The sequence below is a fragment of the Haemaphysalis longicornis genome, unplaced genomic scaffold (genome assembly GCF_048455015.1).
Source record: "Haemaphysalis longicornis isolate Haplotype H1 unplaced genomic scaffold, Haemaphysalis longicornis Haplotype H1 scaffold_2, whole genome shotgun sequence".
Lineage (NCBI taxonomy): Eukaryota > Metazoa > Arthropoda > Arachnida > Ixodida > Ixodidae > Haemaphysalis > Haemaphysalis longicornis.
Genome location: NW_027526295.1, coordinates 272,284,313 through 272,303,388, shown reverse-complemented (window position 1 = coordinate 272,303,388; position 19,076 = coordinate 272,284,313). Strand labels below are relative to the sequence as shown.

General features: G+C 47.2%; 1 protein-coding gene across 1 annotated transcript; it reads left to right on the top strand.

Moving 5' to 3' along the window:
• The first annotated feature begins 1,575 nt into the window (after positions 1-1,575).
• LOC144168644 (galactose-3-O-sulfotransferase 3-like) lies at positions 1,576-15,635 on the top strand. The gene is made up of 6 exons (XM_077697589.1): positions 1,576-1,740; positions 4,947-5,065; positions 8,083-8,455; positions 9,893-10,198; positions 12,969-13,235; positions 15,298-15,635. Exons 1-6 carry the CDS (start codon positions 1,576-1,578, stop codon positions 15,403-15,405), a joined length of 1,338 nt encoding a protein of 445 aa, XP_077553715.1. The 3' UTR covers positions 15,406-15,635.
• Positions 15,636-19,076: the final 3,441 nt, after the last annotated feature.

The following is a 19,076-nucleotide window of genomic DNA, read 5'->3' as shown; positions in this document are numbered from 1 at the left end:
AGAACAGAGCATTTTATGTTTGTGTTATAGCTTCTAGCATACGTGGCGCAGTTTTAGTAGGCATAAGCTGCGTTTTTGTTAGGTCACGAAGTCGAACATTTTTTCCCCGAAATAAAGTCACTCATTCATTCCTCGAGGAAGTACGACAGAACGTAAATAAAAGCTTATAGAGAGTATTTTGTACTCTCTAATGTTTGTCCGCATGTTAAAAGTTTAAATAATTGCCCATTTAGGCGATTCATAAAGGCGCGCTGTTTTTTTCGTTGACGCGTGCTGTCTTGGCACTTTGCTCTTTTTTCGCGTGCTCTTCTATCACTGTGCTCTTTTATCACTGTGCGCTTTTGTATTATGTCCCTTTGACGCGTGCTTGTTTGACTTCGTGCTGTTATGTCACTTTTGTTTTGCCATAGTGCTCTTTTGTCGCCATCCGCTTTTATCGCGTGCTCTTTTGACGCCATGCTGTTACGTCGGTGCTGTTTTGGCGCGTGCGGTTTTCGCGCGTGCCCCTTTGACACCGCCCCGGAAGCATTAGTCCTTCCCTGCGCGAAGTAGGAAGGGGTGAGGAGCGCGAGCTCGTTTTAGATGCAGAGCATCTGATTCACTCGCCTTGTCCCTCCGGCGTCGTCGTCGTCGTTGTCGGCGTTGTCCGCCCCTCCCCCATTCTCCTCGCCGCGCCAGCTGCGCTCTCCGCCGCTCACCCCCTCTCCTCTCCGATAGCGAACACTCTCTCGCGAGGCGCATTGGATTGGATTCGATTCCATTGGCTTGGATTGGCTTGCATTGGCTTGCATTGGCTTGGCTTGGCTTGGATTGGATTGGATTAGATTCGGATTGGATTGGATTAAAGTGGATTGCGTTGCGTCATAGCCGCGGCACGTTGCGTCATAGCCGCGGCAGACGCGCTGGGGCCGGCGCATGTGCAGTACTCTCTCTTCCGCGGTTTCCTCTCCTTCGGGCGCTCTGCGCATATAACCGGTGTGCCGTTCTCCAGCGAAACAACATCCACGCTTGGCTCAAACACCTAGAGTCCACGCCGCTTTACAAGTATGCCAACGTCGCCATCGACTGGGACCGGCTTACGCAGTCCCCTCAACGTTATGAGCGCTATAAAACGCGGTCCCTTCGCCGCTCCGCCTATGCGTCGCATCTACACAGAGGTTCCCGCGAGGGGAGGTGGGAGTTTTTGTGCTTATTTTTTCTCTGAACACCCGAAAAAGCCGGTGCTATGAAGCCACGAAAGGGGCGCGGAAGTTTTGCGTTTTAATTCTCCACTTTTCACAGCCTTTCAGCCCGATTTGGGTGCCTCGAAAGCTGTGTTTGTCCGAGTGGCGTAGGAGAAGACTGATGGTTCAGTCACTTTCCTGTCGCAACAAGTCCTTCGGTTCGAGCCCGCCACTACCAGGTTTTTTTTCTTCAAACTGGATGACTGCGGGTGGTTGTTCCCTGCCAAGCGATGCTCAGAACCCTGTGTTTATAGCCCCATGGCACACATATGGATTTAGCATTAATAGTCGGCTTGAAGCTCGAGCGAACGCTTTCCGGTGGAAAGTTAACAAGTTGCGAAATGGGTCAGCCATGGCAGCACCTGTTGCACTACAGCCGACGCCGGAATGTCACCGGGTAAGGCAGGCAGACACGGTGATGCTTTCACTGGAGAAAATCAGCGAGCAGTCAGAAAACCACAGCTGGCAATCCGGTTCTAAGCGTCGACTCACCCTGCAGCTGTGTTCGAGAATGCATGTGAGTTGCTCTACGCTATCAGAAACAGAATTGTAGAAGCGGCCTTTACACAGCCGAGTCGGTAATTACTAACATATGAAGTAAGCTTGTCAGAGTAAAGTCACCGGCAAAGCATTTATGCATCATGTTAATAATTCGGTGTTGGTCATGATTAGTTCCTGCTTTTGTGCCATAATTCTTGCGCTATAATCTTTGCATAATAATCCTTGTCGCTGTGCGCTACAAGACCCTGGAATAGATACTCCGCTAAACCGCTCTTTGTTTTAGCACAACTATCGTTGCTACGCCGGTTGCGCTTAACAATGCCCAACTACCCCGCTATAACACGGAATTATCCCTGAAGTCGGCAGATAGGAAATCTGTCGTCGCTGGCACACAGACGGCACACAAAATGGGCCACGGCTCAAATTCGGAGCAGCTATCATGGGATGGTGAGATGAAATCTAAGTCTGAATCTCAAAATCGAAAGAAGTAAACTGACGAAAACCAAGAAACCCCACATAGAATCGCTCAGAGCCAGGTCGCGGGAGTTTAAAACACAACTCTTCAAAACAAATTATCGCTTTTCAATTTAACGAGGAGAATGACGTCAGTGTAGACGGGCTAAATGGCAACCTCAGATCGGCAACCAGTGAATCAGCAGCAGCTGTAGGAAAGGCAACACGTAGGGAAAAAAACTGAACAACTTACTAAGAAAACAAAGGAACTAATTGCCAAACGTAAGAACATGAAAGTGTCAGGTACGGCGAATCGGATGGAATTAGCCGAGTTGTCAAAACTGATTAACAAAAGTAAAACAAACGGCATTAGTGCATATAACATGGCGGTGATCGCAGAAACGTTGAAAATAGGGGGAAGCTTGAAAGCAACTGAGAGAAAGCTAGCCACGTGCAAAGACAGTATGTGCGCGCTCAGAGATGAACAAGGAAATATAATGCACAACTTGGACGAGATAATGAAGGTATCAGAACGATTATACACCAGACTATGTGCAAGCGACGTTACATCAGAGGAAACTACTCAACTTGCGATGTTCCAAAGGCTCTCGAAGGTACGAAAATATGAAAAGCTGCAGGTGACGACGGCATTACCGTAAAACTTTTGAAGGAGGGGATAGATAGTACTGGCAAAATTGCTGTACTATTTTCCAATTCTTGAAGACTCAAAAAGTGCCCATAGCCTGGAAAAACGCCAAAATTATTTCGATTCATCGAAAGGGAGATCCCAAGGGCTTCAAGAATTACAGACCCATCAGCCTACTCTCGGATGTTTACAACCTGTCTACCAAAGTTAGCCACATATATGACAGCCTGTATTCCCAACAACGTAGACAGCAGACTGAGTTTAGGAAAGGGCACTCAACCATGGATCACATCCACGTCGCCAACGAAGTGATAGAAAAATCCGCAGAGTACACTAAACGCCCTTTACATGACATTTATAGACTATGAGAAAGCGTTTGGTTTCGTACTCACGGCAGTTTTAGAAGCACTAAAAGACCGTGGAATAGAGGAAACCTCCCTACATAAGACTTCTAGAAGACATATATAAGGAATACACGGGCCGTATAACCCTCCACAAGCAAACCGATAAATTTCCAATCCGAAAGGGTGCTAGACAGGAAGGTACCATCCCTCCAAAACTATTCACAGCATGTCTGGAGGAGGTATTTAGAAAGCTTGACTGGAAAACTTAGGATTAAGGATAAATGGAAAATACCTGAGCCAGTTCACGTTTGCGGACGACATAGTATTGCTGAGTCAGGCTTCAGAGCACCTGAAAACAATGCTTACGGAATACAATCATGAAGAACGGCCGTGGGCCAAAAAACAAATATGGATAAATCTAATCTAATGAGGAATACGCATACCGAAAACGTCCTCTTCAGCTTAGGGAATGAAACGCTAGAAAAATTAAAAGAATACAACTACCACAAACAGATGGTTAGTACTCACACCAACCACGAGAGGGAAATACAGCGCAGAAGAGGTATGAGTTGGGGAGCACTCGGCAAGCACACCCAAATAATGAAAAGTAAGTTACGTCTGTCGCTCAAAGAAAATCTACGACCAGTGCATACTGCCGGTGATGGCATACGGAGTTGAGACTTGGGTCCTGACTAAACAACTAGAAAGCAAACTCTGGTCGGCTCAACGGGCCATGGAACGAATAATGTTAAGTATAATATGCATGGACAGAAAACGTGCTACTTGGCTAAGAGAACAAACTAGCATTGACGATATCATAGTTCAAATAAAGAAAAAGAAATTGACTTGGGCTGGCCATGTAGTGAGACAACCGACAACCGGTGGACAATTAGGGCAATACAATGGATACAAAGAGATGGGCATATAAGAAGGGGTAGGCCAATAACACAATGGGTGGATGAAATACAGAACTTCGTGGCTAAACTGTGAACTCGGGCAGCACAGGACAGGAGTGGTTAGAGGTCGATAGGGGAGGCCTTCGTCCTGCAGTGGACCTGAGTAGGATGATGATGATGATAACGATGATGTTTTATTTATTATTTATTTATTTATTCACAATACTTCCAGGGCCAAGAGGCACTACAGAATAGACTGGGGGGGGGGGTACAGAACTATGACAAACAACAGTGGTAATACATAGGTGGGAGTACATAGTATTACGACACACTGTAACAAACGAGATTTTTTAGGGCAGTCTTGAATTGGAAATGTTATGAGATGGCAGCAATGGAGGCGGGATGGTGGTTCCAGTCAACGCTGGTTCTTGGAATGAAGGAAATTATAAAGGTTAGTTCGACAAGAAGGAACACCAACTTTGTTTACATGGTCATCGCGGATGAAATATATGTAGGCGGAAGCATCAGCTGTTCTTGCAGGTGAATGATGTGGGAAAATATTTTTTGGAAAAGGCAAAGACGATGATATTTGAGGTTATGATGATGATGATTATCTGTCAACAGTTTCTTATAGTGCAGTGTCAAACATTCTTGCGGTGATCCAAACAGCTTCGCCTGCCAACTACGCACACAGTTGGCAAAGGCACTTAAATATTTTAAATCAAGTATACAGCAAATTAGAGCATGACCACAGCAAGCTATGTGACATACCAAATATACAGGAATGCTCTCACCACTTAATTACGCAAATATGCAGCGATGCCTCTTGCCCATATCGGAGAGATCACCAGGTGGTGTACAACGCGACGTACGTTTTTTGCAGGATGTGCGCCAGCGCCTGCTGCGTCGGCGGCAATCGTTCACACTGCTGGTTGTCTTTACCACACTGGTGTTGGTACTACTCTTCTGTGCCGTGCGCCTGGACCTCACAACACACCATGGGTGCTGACTCGTGATGCTTTAGCATCGACTGTTTCATTTTTGTTTTGGGGGGAGGGGTGGGAGCAAACTGTTACTAGGCTCGCTGTGTACTTAGTACGCCCAATCTATAGCAAACTATTTCAGCATCAAATAATTCCTTTGGGCTCCCCAGGGCACACTTTCACACAGTATTTCATAGCTTGTTCACTATGTTTTGAGGTCGCTTGAGTCCGAGCAAAAGCGAACATATATTGCAAAATAAAAAGAGCAGGTTAAGTGTCCTTGATAATGACGTCGATTGAATGAAGGGCGAAAATTTTATTGCATTTGAGGAAGCAGGCGTACTCCCTTACGGAACAAATTGCTGTGGCGTATCCAATAGCGGCAGGTTGCGAAGAAGCTGGCTACCAAATGATCAACATGTGCGTTTGAAAACCTGAGCTGATATTGATAATGCTTGAATTTTTTATGGCGCAAGGCTGAGTGAGGGCCAAGAGCGCCGAAGGATTCATTTGAGTGATAAGACCTGATATTATCAAAACAATGTGGGATAGGGCGTATCAGTATAAGCAGCCACCCGGGAGCACGCGTGACTGAAATCAGCCCGCTGCTATACGGGCACGGATGTTCGGGTTGGTATCTCTTATTAAAGGGAAGCATTATGCCCCCAATGAGGTAAAAAATCCGGCGTTATTAGCAACAGATGGGCCCCAGAGTCGAGCGTCTTCAATAAACAAAGAAAAAATCTTTCCAAGCAAGGAAACCGAACTCGTACACAATAGGTGACAGTCAGATGACCGCTACTCTGTATTTACTCCGCAGGTAAACACGCCTTTCGATGTACATTTAGGTTTACAGATCTGCTTTGAATGCGAAAATATTCGGTTCCCTGTGGGGGCTGTTTATTGCTGCACCGTATGCAAGTCATGCTGGTTCCATGAAGCTACAATGATACAGATTGTTAGATTCTCATTGTGGAATTTTGAATGTATACTACCGTCTGGTCCCACGCCCATTCAAGAGCATTGGGCAATGACTATGAAAGCTTCAGTTAAGTTAAAGTACGGGGAATCAAACCCAGGAACTCGTACTGACAGGCAAGTCACTTAACCGCTGCTGTAGCGCTACGACCCACAGAATACGGCTTTTGTAGTACACTTAAATCGGCTTCCCTGATTTGGATACGCAAGCATTGCAGCTTCGCCTGGTGATACTTTACGGCTACATCGCAGGTGCGTGTCATGCTGGTTCTGTGAATCCACGATAATGCAGATTTGTAGCTTCTGAGAAGTAGCTCCGAAATGCCTTCGAACTGGTTACATAATGACTCACGGGGATTCGCCAAGGAAGATTATGGTCGTCGTAAGCTCTCGGACGATTCCCTCCCGTTTGCCGCGACGTCAACAAACACCGCCACAAATTCCCCAACCCACTCCGCGGCATCGGCCTGTAGGTACGACACTGTCAGATGCTTGCGGCTAAGTCACTAATTTCTGTTGTTATAAGGCTCTGTTCAGATAAGCCTCCTTTTTCATACCCGGTATCATCCATATGCTCTCTCCTAGGAAGGGCAAAACTCCACACTATGTATATGCAGAGATCGGCGGGTGTACCCTGTAACTAGCAGTGGAATCATGACATCGTATTCATCTTTATAATCTGAAAAACAGTGCAGTCTTGAATTCCACTCTTGCCTGGCCGAGCGCGAGCTTGTCGCTGTCAATTAAGCCATCAAGGACTAAATACGCACAAGCTATATGCACAAGGCACAAGAAATTTTACATACTTTGAAAGAAAATAGGCGGATTTATATATATATATATATATATATATATATATATATATATATATATATATATATATATATATATGTATATATATATATTTATATATATATATATATATATATATATATATATATATATATATATATATATATATATATATATATATATATATATATATATATATATATATATATATATATATATATATATAGGGGCTAGTTGTTCGGCCTAAGAGCAGTTGTAAATATAAACCGTCGCGGTAAAGTCGAGAGAGAAGCCGCTGCGGGATAGCGTAATGGCGAACGCACCGCACCGGTTATGCGGAGATGTGGGTTCGAGTCCCGCTCCCGGAAAAAACGGCGGATTTTTTCTCGACTTCTATTTTCGCTTATTTATCAATGTATCAAAGAAACGTGACAAACACACGTCATTCGGCCCTATAAAATATTTCGGAAAAAGCCGAATAGCACTGGCAATGACGACTGCAACCTTGATATATATATATATATATATATATAGCGCAATTTCTAAATTTTAGTTTCATTGAACTTTCTATTTTTGACAAAATGTTCTACAGAAATGAACCAAACTTAGAAACGAGGCTTAGGCGAGCTTATACGCATGCATTTTGATGGTGAAGTTCGTGTGAAGCGAAGCCTGAAATACATATTGCACAAAACCTTGGTTTGGTTGAACACATTCTACCTATGTACCTCAAAACGCACACTGTAGTAAAAACAGGTGCATCCTCATTTGACCTTCCGGGAATTGGCGTACTTCGAAAATGATTGCATAGCATGTGTGCTATGCATGTGTGGGAAAAGTGGAATGCAAGGCTGCTCTGGTCGTTTACAGTGAGTGAGTGAGTGAGTGAGTGAGTGAGTGAGTGAGTGAGTGAGTGAGTGAGTGAGTGAGTGAGTGAGTGAGAACAGGCTTATTCCCTTTTGTTGCGCTTGGCCACCGCTATGGATGAGCGTAGAGTTGGTAGGGGGATTTTTAGGCCAAGGGTAAGTGAAAAAGGGATGACTATGCCTCCAGTTACAATGTCAGCGGTCTGGATGCACCCCTTCGGTCGCTGGGAGCCGTAGTTGTTGTCCCGCGCAAATCGGCATTACATACTGTACACAACAGACAAGAAAAAACAGCAAGATTTTGAGAAATATATTACTCCCCTATTCCACGGACGCTTGAATTTTTTTGGTTTTTTTTGCGTTGAAAACATTGAGCTGCACAAATTAATTTTTTTTCAAGGTTATGGCTGTGGTCGACAGGAACCGAGTCCGCGATTGGTGGCGATTCTTCGGCATGGGTTCCTCGCCGAACCGTGTGCTTTCTCAAGACGCACAAATGCGCCAGCTCGTCTATCCAGAACGTCCTGCTTCGCTACGGCGAGAACCATGGCCTCCGCTTCGTGCTGCCGCCAAGCAAGAACTACCTGGGACACCCGCGGCCTTTCAACCGTTCCATGGCTCCTGGTAAACCGCCCTTCGATGTGCTCGCCCATCACGCTCGCTTCAACGAGGCCGAAATGCGCGCCGTGCTGGGGCCTGACCCAGCCTTCATCACCATCGTGCGAGAACCGGCGTCCCTGTTTGAGTCGCTCTACTCGTACTACGACCTTGAGGTGCGTTCTACGATCTTATTTCGGTCAGATTGTACGGATGACTTAGCTACTCCCGCGTAATCATTCCACAGGCCTGAAAAACTAGCACACCACAGATAAGGCTATAATAGCGACAGTCAGTAGAAAAAAAAAATCAAAACCCCTTTCTTAGGGGAAACATAGTTAAAACGCGAGGCTTTCTCCCTGCCACTTGAGTAAAAATCGGAGTCCAAAATCCAAATACCGTGTCGGAACGGCGAAACCGGATAAGCGCCGGCTTCATTACGCGAGAAAGCCAAGTTCCCTCCCGACCACGGGGAGCGTTTTAGGGACGAAGCTTCTTAGGGCCCGAGCTGTCGGTGTCCCCTGTTGTCGTCGTCGTCGTCGTCGTTTCATGTGGTCACCACACTAAAACACTGGGACACTTGTTTTCCAACGCCTCGGGCTAGAATATCGCGTATTAAAAGAACACACTTGGACACTCGTTTTCCAACGCCTCGCGCTAGAACGCTTTGTGCTTCAAAGACGAGACTTTTGCAGCAAAGCTGTATACCCCTACTCCCGGTTTCATCTCCGTGGGAAAAAAATGCCAAGGCGCCAAGAACACGCTTATACACTGCATGCTTCGCTCCTCCCCAATTTTCGCGTTAGTGGAGACGACGCGGTTTCTTCCATGAGGCGCCTTATATGCCTTCGCTTATCATCATCATTGTTTTGTGAAACCCACGGTGCAAAGTTGACTTTCCTGTACTGCGTTCTGCGAGACGAACGACGCCATTAGTGAGGCGCAGAAAGCTTCGATTTACATTTGTCTGCCATCTTTGCCTTTCGCTTGCTGGTTACTGACATCTAGTGACAGCTGGCTGCATAATGACCCACCTTTCCTTCACCGCAATAATCGGCCCACTCAGCAGAAGGTTCTTCCGAGAACCTGATCTGATCGCTGACTCTTTCATTACATGACTGGCAGACACGGCCCACCGCTAATACCGGGAGCGGGGGGAAGAGTGACTAGCTATCAGCGGCCGTCGCGTGGCCGCGCTGTAGGCAGGGGGTACTCCCCGTGCAGCACGGTAACAAGGCCGGTTAACGGTATAGTTCATGTGTATCCCCGGAGGTTTTCTCAAATTAAAGTACATATGCTGTTCACGGGACCCCATCAATTGGAATTAACGGGAAGTTGTTTAAAGTAATGAGGGTCAACTGTGTGTCTGCGCACACACCCACACACACGCACGTGCGTGCACACGCCTGTGCGTGTATGTGTGTGTGTGTGTGTGTGTGTGCGAACAGATGAAAGGCAATGAGATTTGCTTGCACACTACAAAGTACACAATACGGTGACGACGATGAACAGTGATGATGATGATGACAATGATGGTGGTGTGTCTGGTGCTGGTGTACGTCATGGTGACGGCCGTTATGTGTGTTTCTTGTTTTCATTTTGTGCCACCCTAGAGCGAGACTCACCTCAGCCTAGAAGAACTGGTAGCCGGCAGGGCGTCATCTGATGACACTCTGAGGTGGCTGGCGTTTGAAAGAGCCTGGAGCAAGGTGGGCACCAACCAGATGAGCTTTGACCTCGGCCTGGAGCCCGTCTTTTTCGAAAATGTGTCAGCCGTGCACGCATTCACACAACGGCTGGACGCCACCTTCAACTTGGTTATGGTAGCTGAGCGAATGAACGAGTCGTTGGTGCTGCTTCGCGACCTGTTGCGCTGGGACCTCGACGATGTGGTTATCTTCAAGCACAATACTCGGCAAGTGCGTACGCCACGTATTGCTTACACACGTAGACACCATCTTTCTCACACTCTTCTTGCCCCACCTCTGCAATAGGGCATTCGTTTTTGTGACATAGTTTATTCTATTCAGTGTTTCCGGGATCGCACTGCTTTCGCACCACCTGGTGGGAAACCGCGCGTCTTTTTATCTTTTGTTTGTCCTTTCTTATCACTTTCAACATTGGTGCCACGCCAGTAGTTTTAGTTAACAGTCTCGCCTATGTTGAGGGGCTAGTTGTTGGTGCATAGCTGGAGTGAAAGTGCTTAAACATGAACAGTGGGAACAGGGATCAGAAAGATTCCTCGTCCTGCGCTTCGTCTTGGGTTCTTTTCTTTCTGGTCCCTGTTTCCACTGTTCACGTTTTAGCCCTTTCCCCTCCAGCCTGCCCCTATGCAGTTATTTCAGCATTCTTTCACCTGTTTTGCATTCTTTGTTTCATCGTCGTTTTATTAGCCGCCTCCATGGGCCACGACACCGGATATTCGTCTTACGGAGCTAATTCAGGATTTTTATTAACGTGACAGCAGCTTTTAGAAATAAAACGGGGAGGCCTTCATCCTGCAGCCAATACGAATGTCACCTCACCTCAATGTCATCACCTCAGTGTCACTTCATTACGAGGTATCGTCATTACCCGACATTACAGCGATATACCCCCCTTGGTATCCTCTCCCTCGCGTAACAGTTCCTACCATTCCAATCAATGTATCCGCAACCTCACATTCATGATGTCGTCGAGCTCGAATATGCACTCTTCACTACGGCTACGGTGATCTAGAAACAGTTATGTACACAGATGCCTCCTTCTCCACCAAAAACGCACGCGGGGTCACAGTAGTTGTTCGTCCTGCCCACCTGCCCTTGCAGAAAAGATACTCGGGCGTTCCTTCCGTCCTCTCTCTCGAGGCTCAAGAAATCACTGACGTCTTATCCTTAGACACTCCCGGTAACGACGTGATTCACAGCGACAGTCAGGATGCTCTCCGCTTGCTCCAGGAGCAGTTGCTTCCCATCAATATGATGCGCACACTCCACGTTTATCTGGCCAAACACACTGGTACTAGCTACGTGCTGGACTGGGTTCCTGGTCACGCAGGCATACCGGGCAACGAGTTGGCGCATCAGTTTTCCCGTGTTCCGTCCCAACCGGGAGACTCGGAGACGCCCTGGCCAACCCCTTTCCACCCAGCGACGCAGGTGCGACAAGCCCGTCTACATCGATGCGAGACAGTGCAACAGTTAGTCAAGGATAGGCAGACTCTTCCGTCTCCCTCTCACCTGTTATCCCGGGCAGATGCTTGTCTTATCCGGCAAGCGCAAACGCACAGCCTTCACGCCCCACACATACCACATCGATTAGAAGTCCATCGCAGCCCTGCACGGTGCTCTAAATGTTCTGGCGTTCCCAGTACGCCGCACGTTCTTTGGAAATGTTTTTTTTTTCGAAACAATCACTCCCAACTCATCTTAAATCATTTTCACCTCCTCCCTCTTCTCTCCAAGATTGTATCGCGCCGCCGGAGGGACCGGACCAAGCGGCCTGGTGGCGAGCTCTGGTGGCTCACTCGTCAGGTCCTCCCATCGCTATAGATATTTTTTAAATGCAGAGCATTTCTTTAACTCACATGTAGCGTCCGCCGTCCGTGCGCAACAGCTCAGCGCGCAGGTGTGCCCTCTCCCCCGCTACTCCTCTCCCGCATCACGCTACCCCCCTCGCTCTCAACAACAGGTCCGCACCCCTCCACCTACACTATATAAAAAAAAACAATACTTACTGCCGCCTGGTTTCGATCCCACGACCCTGCGGGCGGAACGCAAGGTACATGGTGCTCTTCCCACTGCGCCACAAAGCCGACACAGAACCAAAGGCTACGAACCCGCCTTATATCCTTCACTCATTCAAACTACGTCAAGAAGCTGCTGATACAACGCATTCACTACCTGTGGGCGGAACGCGAGGTACATGGTGCTCTTCCCACTGCGCCACAAAACCGACACAGAATCAAAGGCTACGAACGCGCCTTATATCCTTGACTCATTCAAACTACGTCAAGAAGCTGCTGATACAACGCATTCACTACCACCAACTCCCCAAACACTAAACGTTAACGCAATACACCCACCCCTATGCGACGCATTTTTTACTCGAGTCCCCCTCGCGGGGAGATGGGCCCAATTTTTTTCCGTTAAGAACCCCGGACTTTGGGAGTCTTTTGTGTGTGTGGGTGTGTGTGCCAATAATGTTTATCAACAACAACAACACCCTCAATTGATTGATTGATTGTGGGGTTTAAAGCGCCGACGCAACGCAGGCGATGAGGCGCGCCGTAGTGGAGGGCTCCAAATTAATTTTGACCACCTGGGGATCTTTATCGTGCGCTGAAATCTCGTACACACGGGTGTTTTTGCTTTTCGCCTCCATCAGAAAAGCGGCCGCCATGGCCGGGAATCGAACCCGCGACCTCGTGCTCAGCAGCGCAACGCCTTAGCCACTGAGCCACCGCGGTGGGAAACAACACCCTCAATGTCACCATAGATGGCGACATTAACTGTAGAAGGCAACGAGCTTACATGGCAATATAAACTACGAATCTGTGATGGGCTTCATTATATTGATAGGGTGGACGATGAGAAGTTCACGGTTGACCTTAAGGGGGCAACAATGGTATTCAATTGTCTAGCGTATGCGGTTATGTCGCCCAGTTGGTCCTACTCTGAAGAGCTTGAGCACGCACTTGCCTCTGCGCAGAGCCGATACCGACGCCCTGTGAGCCCCCGCCTGGCGGAAGCCCTGCGTGCGCTGAACGCGGCTGACGCGCACCTGTACGCCCACTTCGAGCGCCGCTTCGAGCAACATGTGCAGAAGTTCGGCCCACACCGCATGTCCCGTGAATTGAAGCTGCTCGAGGAACGCACTTCCGCCTGGCACCGGAGATGCAACGTCGCGGGCGACAACGAGTCCGCCGATAGAAAAGAGCCAAAAGAGACACCGAAGTTGTGGATCAGTCCGAAAGTAGTACGTTCTGTTTTCATGGTACCCTCGTCGAGCCCCATCCTCCTAACTGCGGATACGACAAGCCGCGTTTAGAGCTTTCCTAGCCTCTTCCGCTTTGGCGTGCTTACTCAACCTTCCCTGCCCACCACCGGGGCCTGGTATGTAGTCACCCACAGCTATGTGGAATGAAGCTCTCAGCCTATGCGGCGACGTATACTATACTATACAGGGCGTGTCTACGGTCAACGGTCCGTCGCCCCTACTCCGAAACCCTAGTACAGCGCTGCTGTTTCCTTGTGCGGGTTCGCGCTCCAATTTAAAGTGCCCGCAATTTTCTGCACACTTTTCTGTACCTCACGGATTCCACAAATCATGCCGACAAGATTTTACTTAAAAATTGCTACTTAGCGAAACAGCCCACTTCGTTAATTGCTAAAATTTTAAAAACGTAGTAAAACACGCAGCGCAAGATTTTCATTCCTACATTTTTTACCTGTGGCCATTTTAGGGCTTTTCTGAACTCATTCTATTACTACCGATTTACTTCACAACAGGTAAAAACCAAGAAAGACGGACTGAGGGAAAATCCAATGCTCGGAAGAACTGGCCGATCGCACTCCAAAAAATGTCCGCTTACAAATATTCATTAGGAATGACAGTCGCTCCTTGTCTGTCTGTCTGTCTGTCTGTCTGTCACTCGATTAGAGAAAGAGAGAGAGAGAGAGAGTAGTCTTTAGTTATACTGGTAAGGTTAGCCCTGCCAAGGCGCCTAGCTTGCTACAACAGATGTATGAAAAATAAAATCGATGAAGAGATGATGATAATTATTGTGATGAAGATGATGCGCTCATTAATAGAGTCCTGTTTAAAGAGTCTGATCAAGTCCTGTGCTTCGCAGGAAAAACAATAGAGCTTTTGTCGCTCGAGATTAGCCAGAAATGTTGTGAGTGAGAACACTTGCAACTGGGTTTACTGACCCACTGGAAGTTTGTGTATAAATGGTTGGGGAGGGAGAGAAGAGTGCGAAGGGGAAGAGAAGGAAAGAAACTGGGGTACTAAAAGTTAGAAGTACGGAGGAGGAGGGAGAGAATGCGAAAAAAAAAAACGTTGGCCATTCCACTCTGTGGAGGTAGATGACTAGCAAGGCTTTTTAGGACATGGCATTAAGGTGACACACAATTTAGGTGAACGGCATGAGAAAGTGTTGTTTCTGTTCAGCGTTGACGGTGATCATCCTTAAGAAAGGCCCGTAGATACGCACACGCACTTTTATTTTGAACCTACTTATCTTGGAAATAGCGCCTATTTACAACCAATCTATTCAAGATGCATATCCAAGTGTTGAGGTGTATCAGATTGAAGTGCAAACAATGTTTTGAACGGCGTGCGATTTCGGTGGTGACCGCTTGCTAGTAGCACACACACCGGGACGTTGGTTTTGCAATGCCTCGCGCTTCAAAAACCCGGGGTTACTCGGGAGTTTTTGTTAACAGACATAACATGCATGAACCCCCTACCCGTATAAGCTCCCTCAAAGAAGTGTAGCTGGAAGGGGATGGTAGGGGATGACTGGGAAAAGAATGGTGAAGTGAACTAGAGAAGGGCGACAAGTTGGGGATCACTATGGGGAAGGGAAGGGGTCGACAAGCGTAAAGAAAACTGGCAATGGTGATTGGATCAGAGGAGGGAGATGGACAAAGAAAAAGGAGTGTTGTGGAAGGGCCAAGAAAATAGGGCACAAGTATTTAGAGACAGAGAGAAAGAAGGAAAAACAGGAGGGAGGTGAGGATGCTCAGCAGGCAGTGCCTAGTTCCCAATGGTCTGTGTAAAAATTTCATACCACTGCCCATTTTTTTCTTTCCTTTTCCTAAATCTCCCGTTCTAGAAGAACCCAGGAAGGGGGTGCGCTATGCACTCCCGAAATGGATCTGCGTGTTTCCTCATAGTAAATTCGTCATCCCGGATAGAAACTAAACTTTGTTGTTTCATACCAATTTGGATTCCTTTCTTACAACATGGCCGTAGCGCCATGAATCAAAAAAAGCCACCCCTTCCTGAACATCTCCGATGAACTCCGCTGCAGGTGGTGTTGCGGAGATCCGGAAACTTCCTCTCGGACGACTGCGTGAAACTAACAATGCCTGAGCTGGAGTTTACCGAGCGGATTCGTCACAGACAGCGTGTATTGTAGCTTTCATTGTGGACGAAGTGCGCGTGTGCTTGAAACTTCATACCGTGATTCAGAGGTTTCCTGACACCGTCTTTCTGCGGCTGTAATTGCAGGCAATTCAGCCATTCATCATGTTTGTTTTTTCTTATCCGCAACCAGCGCCATTCCGGAACGTGGGCACCAAAATATATGTCGCGTTGATCAGACCACAGCGGCAAAAATGCGGCGACATTCACAAACACATGTTGCAATCAGACAGACTTGGGCTGTATAGCCATATATCCCTATAATTTTTCGTTTGATGCATTCGTAAGAAAAGAACAAGCAGCATCTTCAATGTCAATGTAGTGAATGCACTACCTGGCATTTGCCACTTTTTTAGACTAGGTACATTTCAGCAAACACAATAGCATCCTAAAATGAACTAGGGTGAAGCTGCCCCCCAATGTCCGCTGGTTGAGAATGGGATTCCTCAGCCAAAGGTTTCCAGTTCAGTCTGAAGCCAAGGCGAGCCAATATTTATGTCTATCCCATATTCATTTGTACCGTACATCGGTAATCCATAATCTATTTTGAACATCTGTCTGTTGCCTATAATGTATGTATGTATGTATGTAGGTATGTACGTACGTACGTATGTATGTATGTATGTATGTATGTATGTATGTATGTATGTATGTATGTATGTATGTATGCATGCATGCATGTAATTATGTATGCATGTGTGTAATGTGTGTATGTATGCATGTATGTGCATATATACATACATACATAAATGACATATCCCATTTACCCCTTGCTTGCCTCGGCTTTCTTGACTGCCTACCCTTTTAACATCATCATCATCATCATCATCACCAGCATATCAACGCCCACGGCAGGGCAAAGGCTTCTCTCATGGATCTCCAATTAACCCGGTCATTTGCTAACTGCCTCCAAGTTATCCCCGCAAACTTCTTGATCCCATCTGCCCATCTAACTTTCTGTCGCCCCTGCCACGCTTGCCTTCTCTAGGGATCCACTCTGCTACCCTTAATGACCAACGGTTATCTTGCTTTCGCATTACATGCCCTGCCCACACCCATTTCTCCTAATTAATTTCTGTTATTATGTTTTAACACGCATTTGTTCCCTTATCTACTCCGCTCTATTCTTATCCCTTAATGTTACACCTATTATCTTCCGTTCCATTGCTCACTGAGTCGTTTAAGTTGAACCCTGTTCGTGAGCCTATAAGTTTCTCTCCTGTATGTTAGCAACGCTAAGATGCAGCTGTCGTACACTTTCTTCTTCAGGGACAATGGTAGGCTGCCATTCATTATCTGAGAATGCCTGCCGAATGCACTCCCCCCCCCCCATTCTTATCCTTCTAATTATATCTGTCTCACGGTTGGGATGCGGGGTCACTAGACTCACTACTTGGCCTAAGCAGACATATTCGCTTACCACTTCCTCTGCCTCACCCCCTATCTCAAACCGCTGTGCTTTCCCGTGATTATTAAGCATTATTTTAGTTTTCTGCACATATATATCATTGGGAGTGTACTGCTGTAATATTTATGCGTGGGCGCGACATGATCATTGTTATATCCAGTGTGGAACACGGCGGGTCAATCCCTCTGTTCCTTCTACCCATCCAAACCCATCGCCACTGTCATCTGTGTATAACCATCATCATCCCCGGGCTGTTACGCCTTTCGGTGACCTGTGCTCGGCAGCCTAATTAAAAGTGGTCCTTTAGCATCTCGGGGCTGTCTCTCAATATATACATACCGGAAAAGAAAACTTCGAACAAGGTGGAAACCACGATTGTTTCCAACGTCTGCTGCCTTTAATGTATGTATGTATGTATGTATGTATGTATGTATGTATGTATGTATGTATGTATGTATGTATGTATGTATGTATGTATGTATGTATGTATGTATGTATGTATGTATGTATGTATGTATGTATGTATGTATGTATGTATGTATGTATGTATGTATGTATGTATGTATGTATGTATGTATGTATGTATGTATGTATGTATGTATTGTTGGACCTCTGGGTCCTCCAGCTGCGGCGCGATTCTCAGGAAGGGGAGCTACACGTCGTGATCCGATGAGGCTTTAATGGAAAACAGAAGAAGTGGAGCGAGCCGACGCAGCCACGAGAGCATGCGGCAGCTCGTGAACAGCATAATGAAAATGATGATGATCAGCGTCGTCTGCTGGAAGGGGTGAAGACGAGGATGTCACAACAGTGATGAGTCGCCGTGTGGGTTCGATGAAGCGGCATCTGGGGAAAATGACGTCTTGCGCCCCTCATGGAACCGCAGGACCATGTCTGTCGGTAGTACCCTTAGCAGGATTTCACGCAGCATGGTGCAGTAGGTCGTGGAGCTCGTGCCAAGCGCCTTGAGGCTTCGGATATGAACCTGGACCCGATCGTAAAGGTGCCTCAGTTGTAGGACGTCGGATGACGATGACACCGGCTTCAGGTCCAGGAGGCCTCGCAGATGATCTTGCACAATGATGCGATCATCTCCGAAGCGCTTCTTCAATATCTCGATGGCGTCCTTGTAGCACTCTTCGGTCGCTTGCAGTCCAGATATGGCCGATGCAGCTGCTCCAGTCACGAGGTTGCTCAAGTAGTTAAACTTGTCAGCCGTGCTGAGCTCGTCGTTGTTGTGGACGGCTGCCAAAAACTGCGTCCAGAATCGCTGCCACGATCTGCGGTTCCCGTCAAATTTGAGGAGCTCTAGCTGGGGAAGCTTGCATTTGCCAGTCGGTGATGGGTGGACGGTCGTCGGACGTGGCGTTGAAGACCGGGAATCTTGCAGCTTGAGACGAAGGTTCGCGGTAGCGCTGACAACCTTGTCGCGGTATTGTCCCGCGTCTGTCGTCTCGCTGTCTACTAGGTCATCCGGTGTCTCTTCAAATATCGCCTCGTCCAACTTCTCTATCTGGCCATAAAATGCATTGATTCGTTCGAGCAGTACACTCACCGCTCCTGCCGTCGCCTCTCTGTTGCCACTTATGTGGCCTTCCGCTTCCGTCAGAAGGCCATCCAGTTGCGCCCGTAGGCTGCGGCGTCGTCGAAGCTGTCGTTCTATTGGGTCGCACGCAGCTGGGAACTCGCCAAGATCGCAGGCGCCGCGTCTTTTTCTGGGCTTTCGCGGCTCCGTGCGTCGATGGGCTTGGCGTCGTCTAGAAGTCCCGGGTTCTCGGCACCATGTGTTGGACCTCTGGGTCCTCCAGCTGCGGCGCGATTCTCAGGAAGGGGAGCGACACGTCGTGATCAGATGAGGCTTTAATGGAAAACAGAAGAAGAAGTGGAGCGAGCCGACGCAGCCACGAGAGCATGCGGCTGCTCGTGAACAGCATGATGAAAATGATGATGATCAGCGTCGTCTGCTGGAAGGGGTGAAGACGAGGAAGTCACAACATGTATGTATGTATGTATGTATGTATGTATGTATGTGCCCTGCACCCTGACGAAGGCTAGTTTCTTTGCTGAAACGTTGGCAACAATCATGGTTTCTACCATGTTCGAAGTTTTCTTTTCTTGTGCTCTCTACCATCTTCCAATTTTTTTGCTCCGTGGATTATATATATATATATATATATATATATATATATATATATATATATATATATATATATATATATATATATATATATATATATATATATATATATATATATATA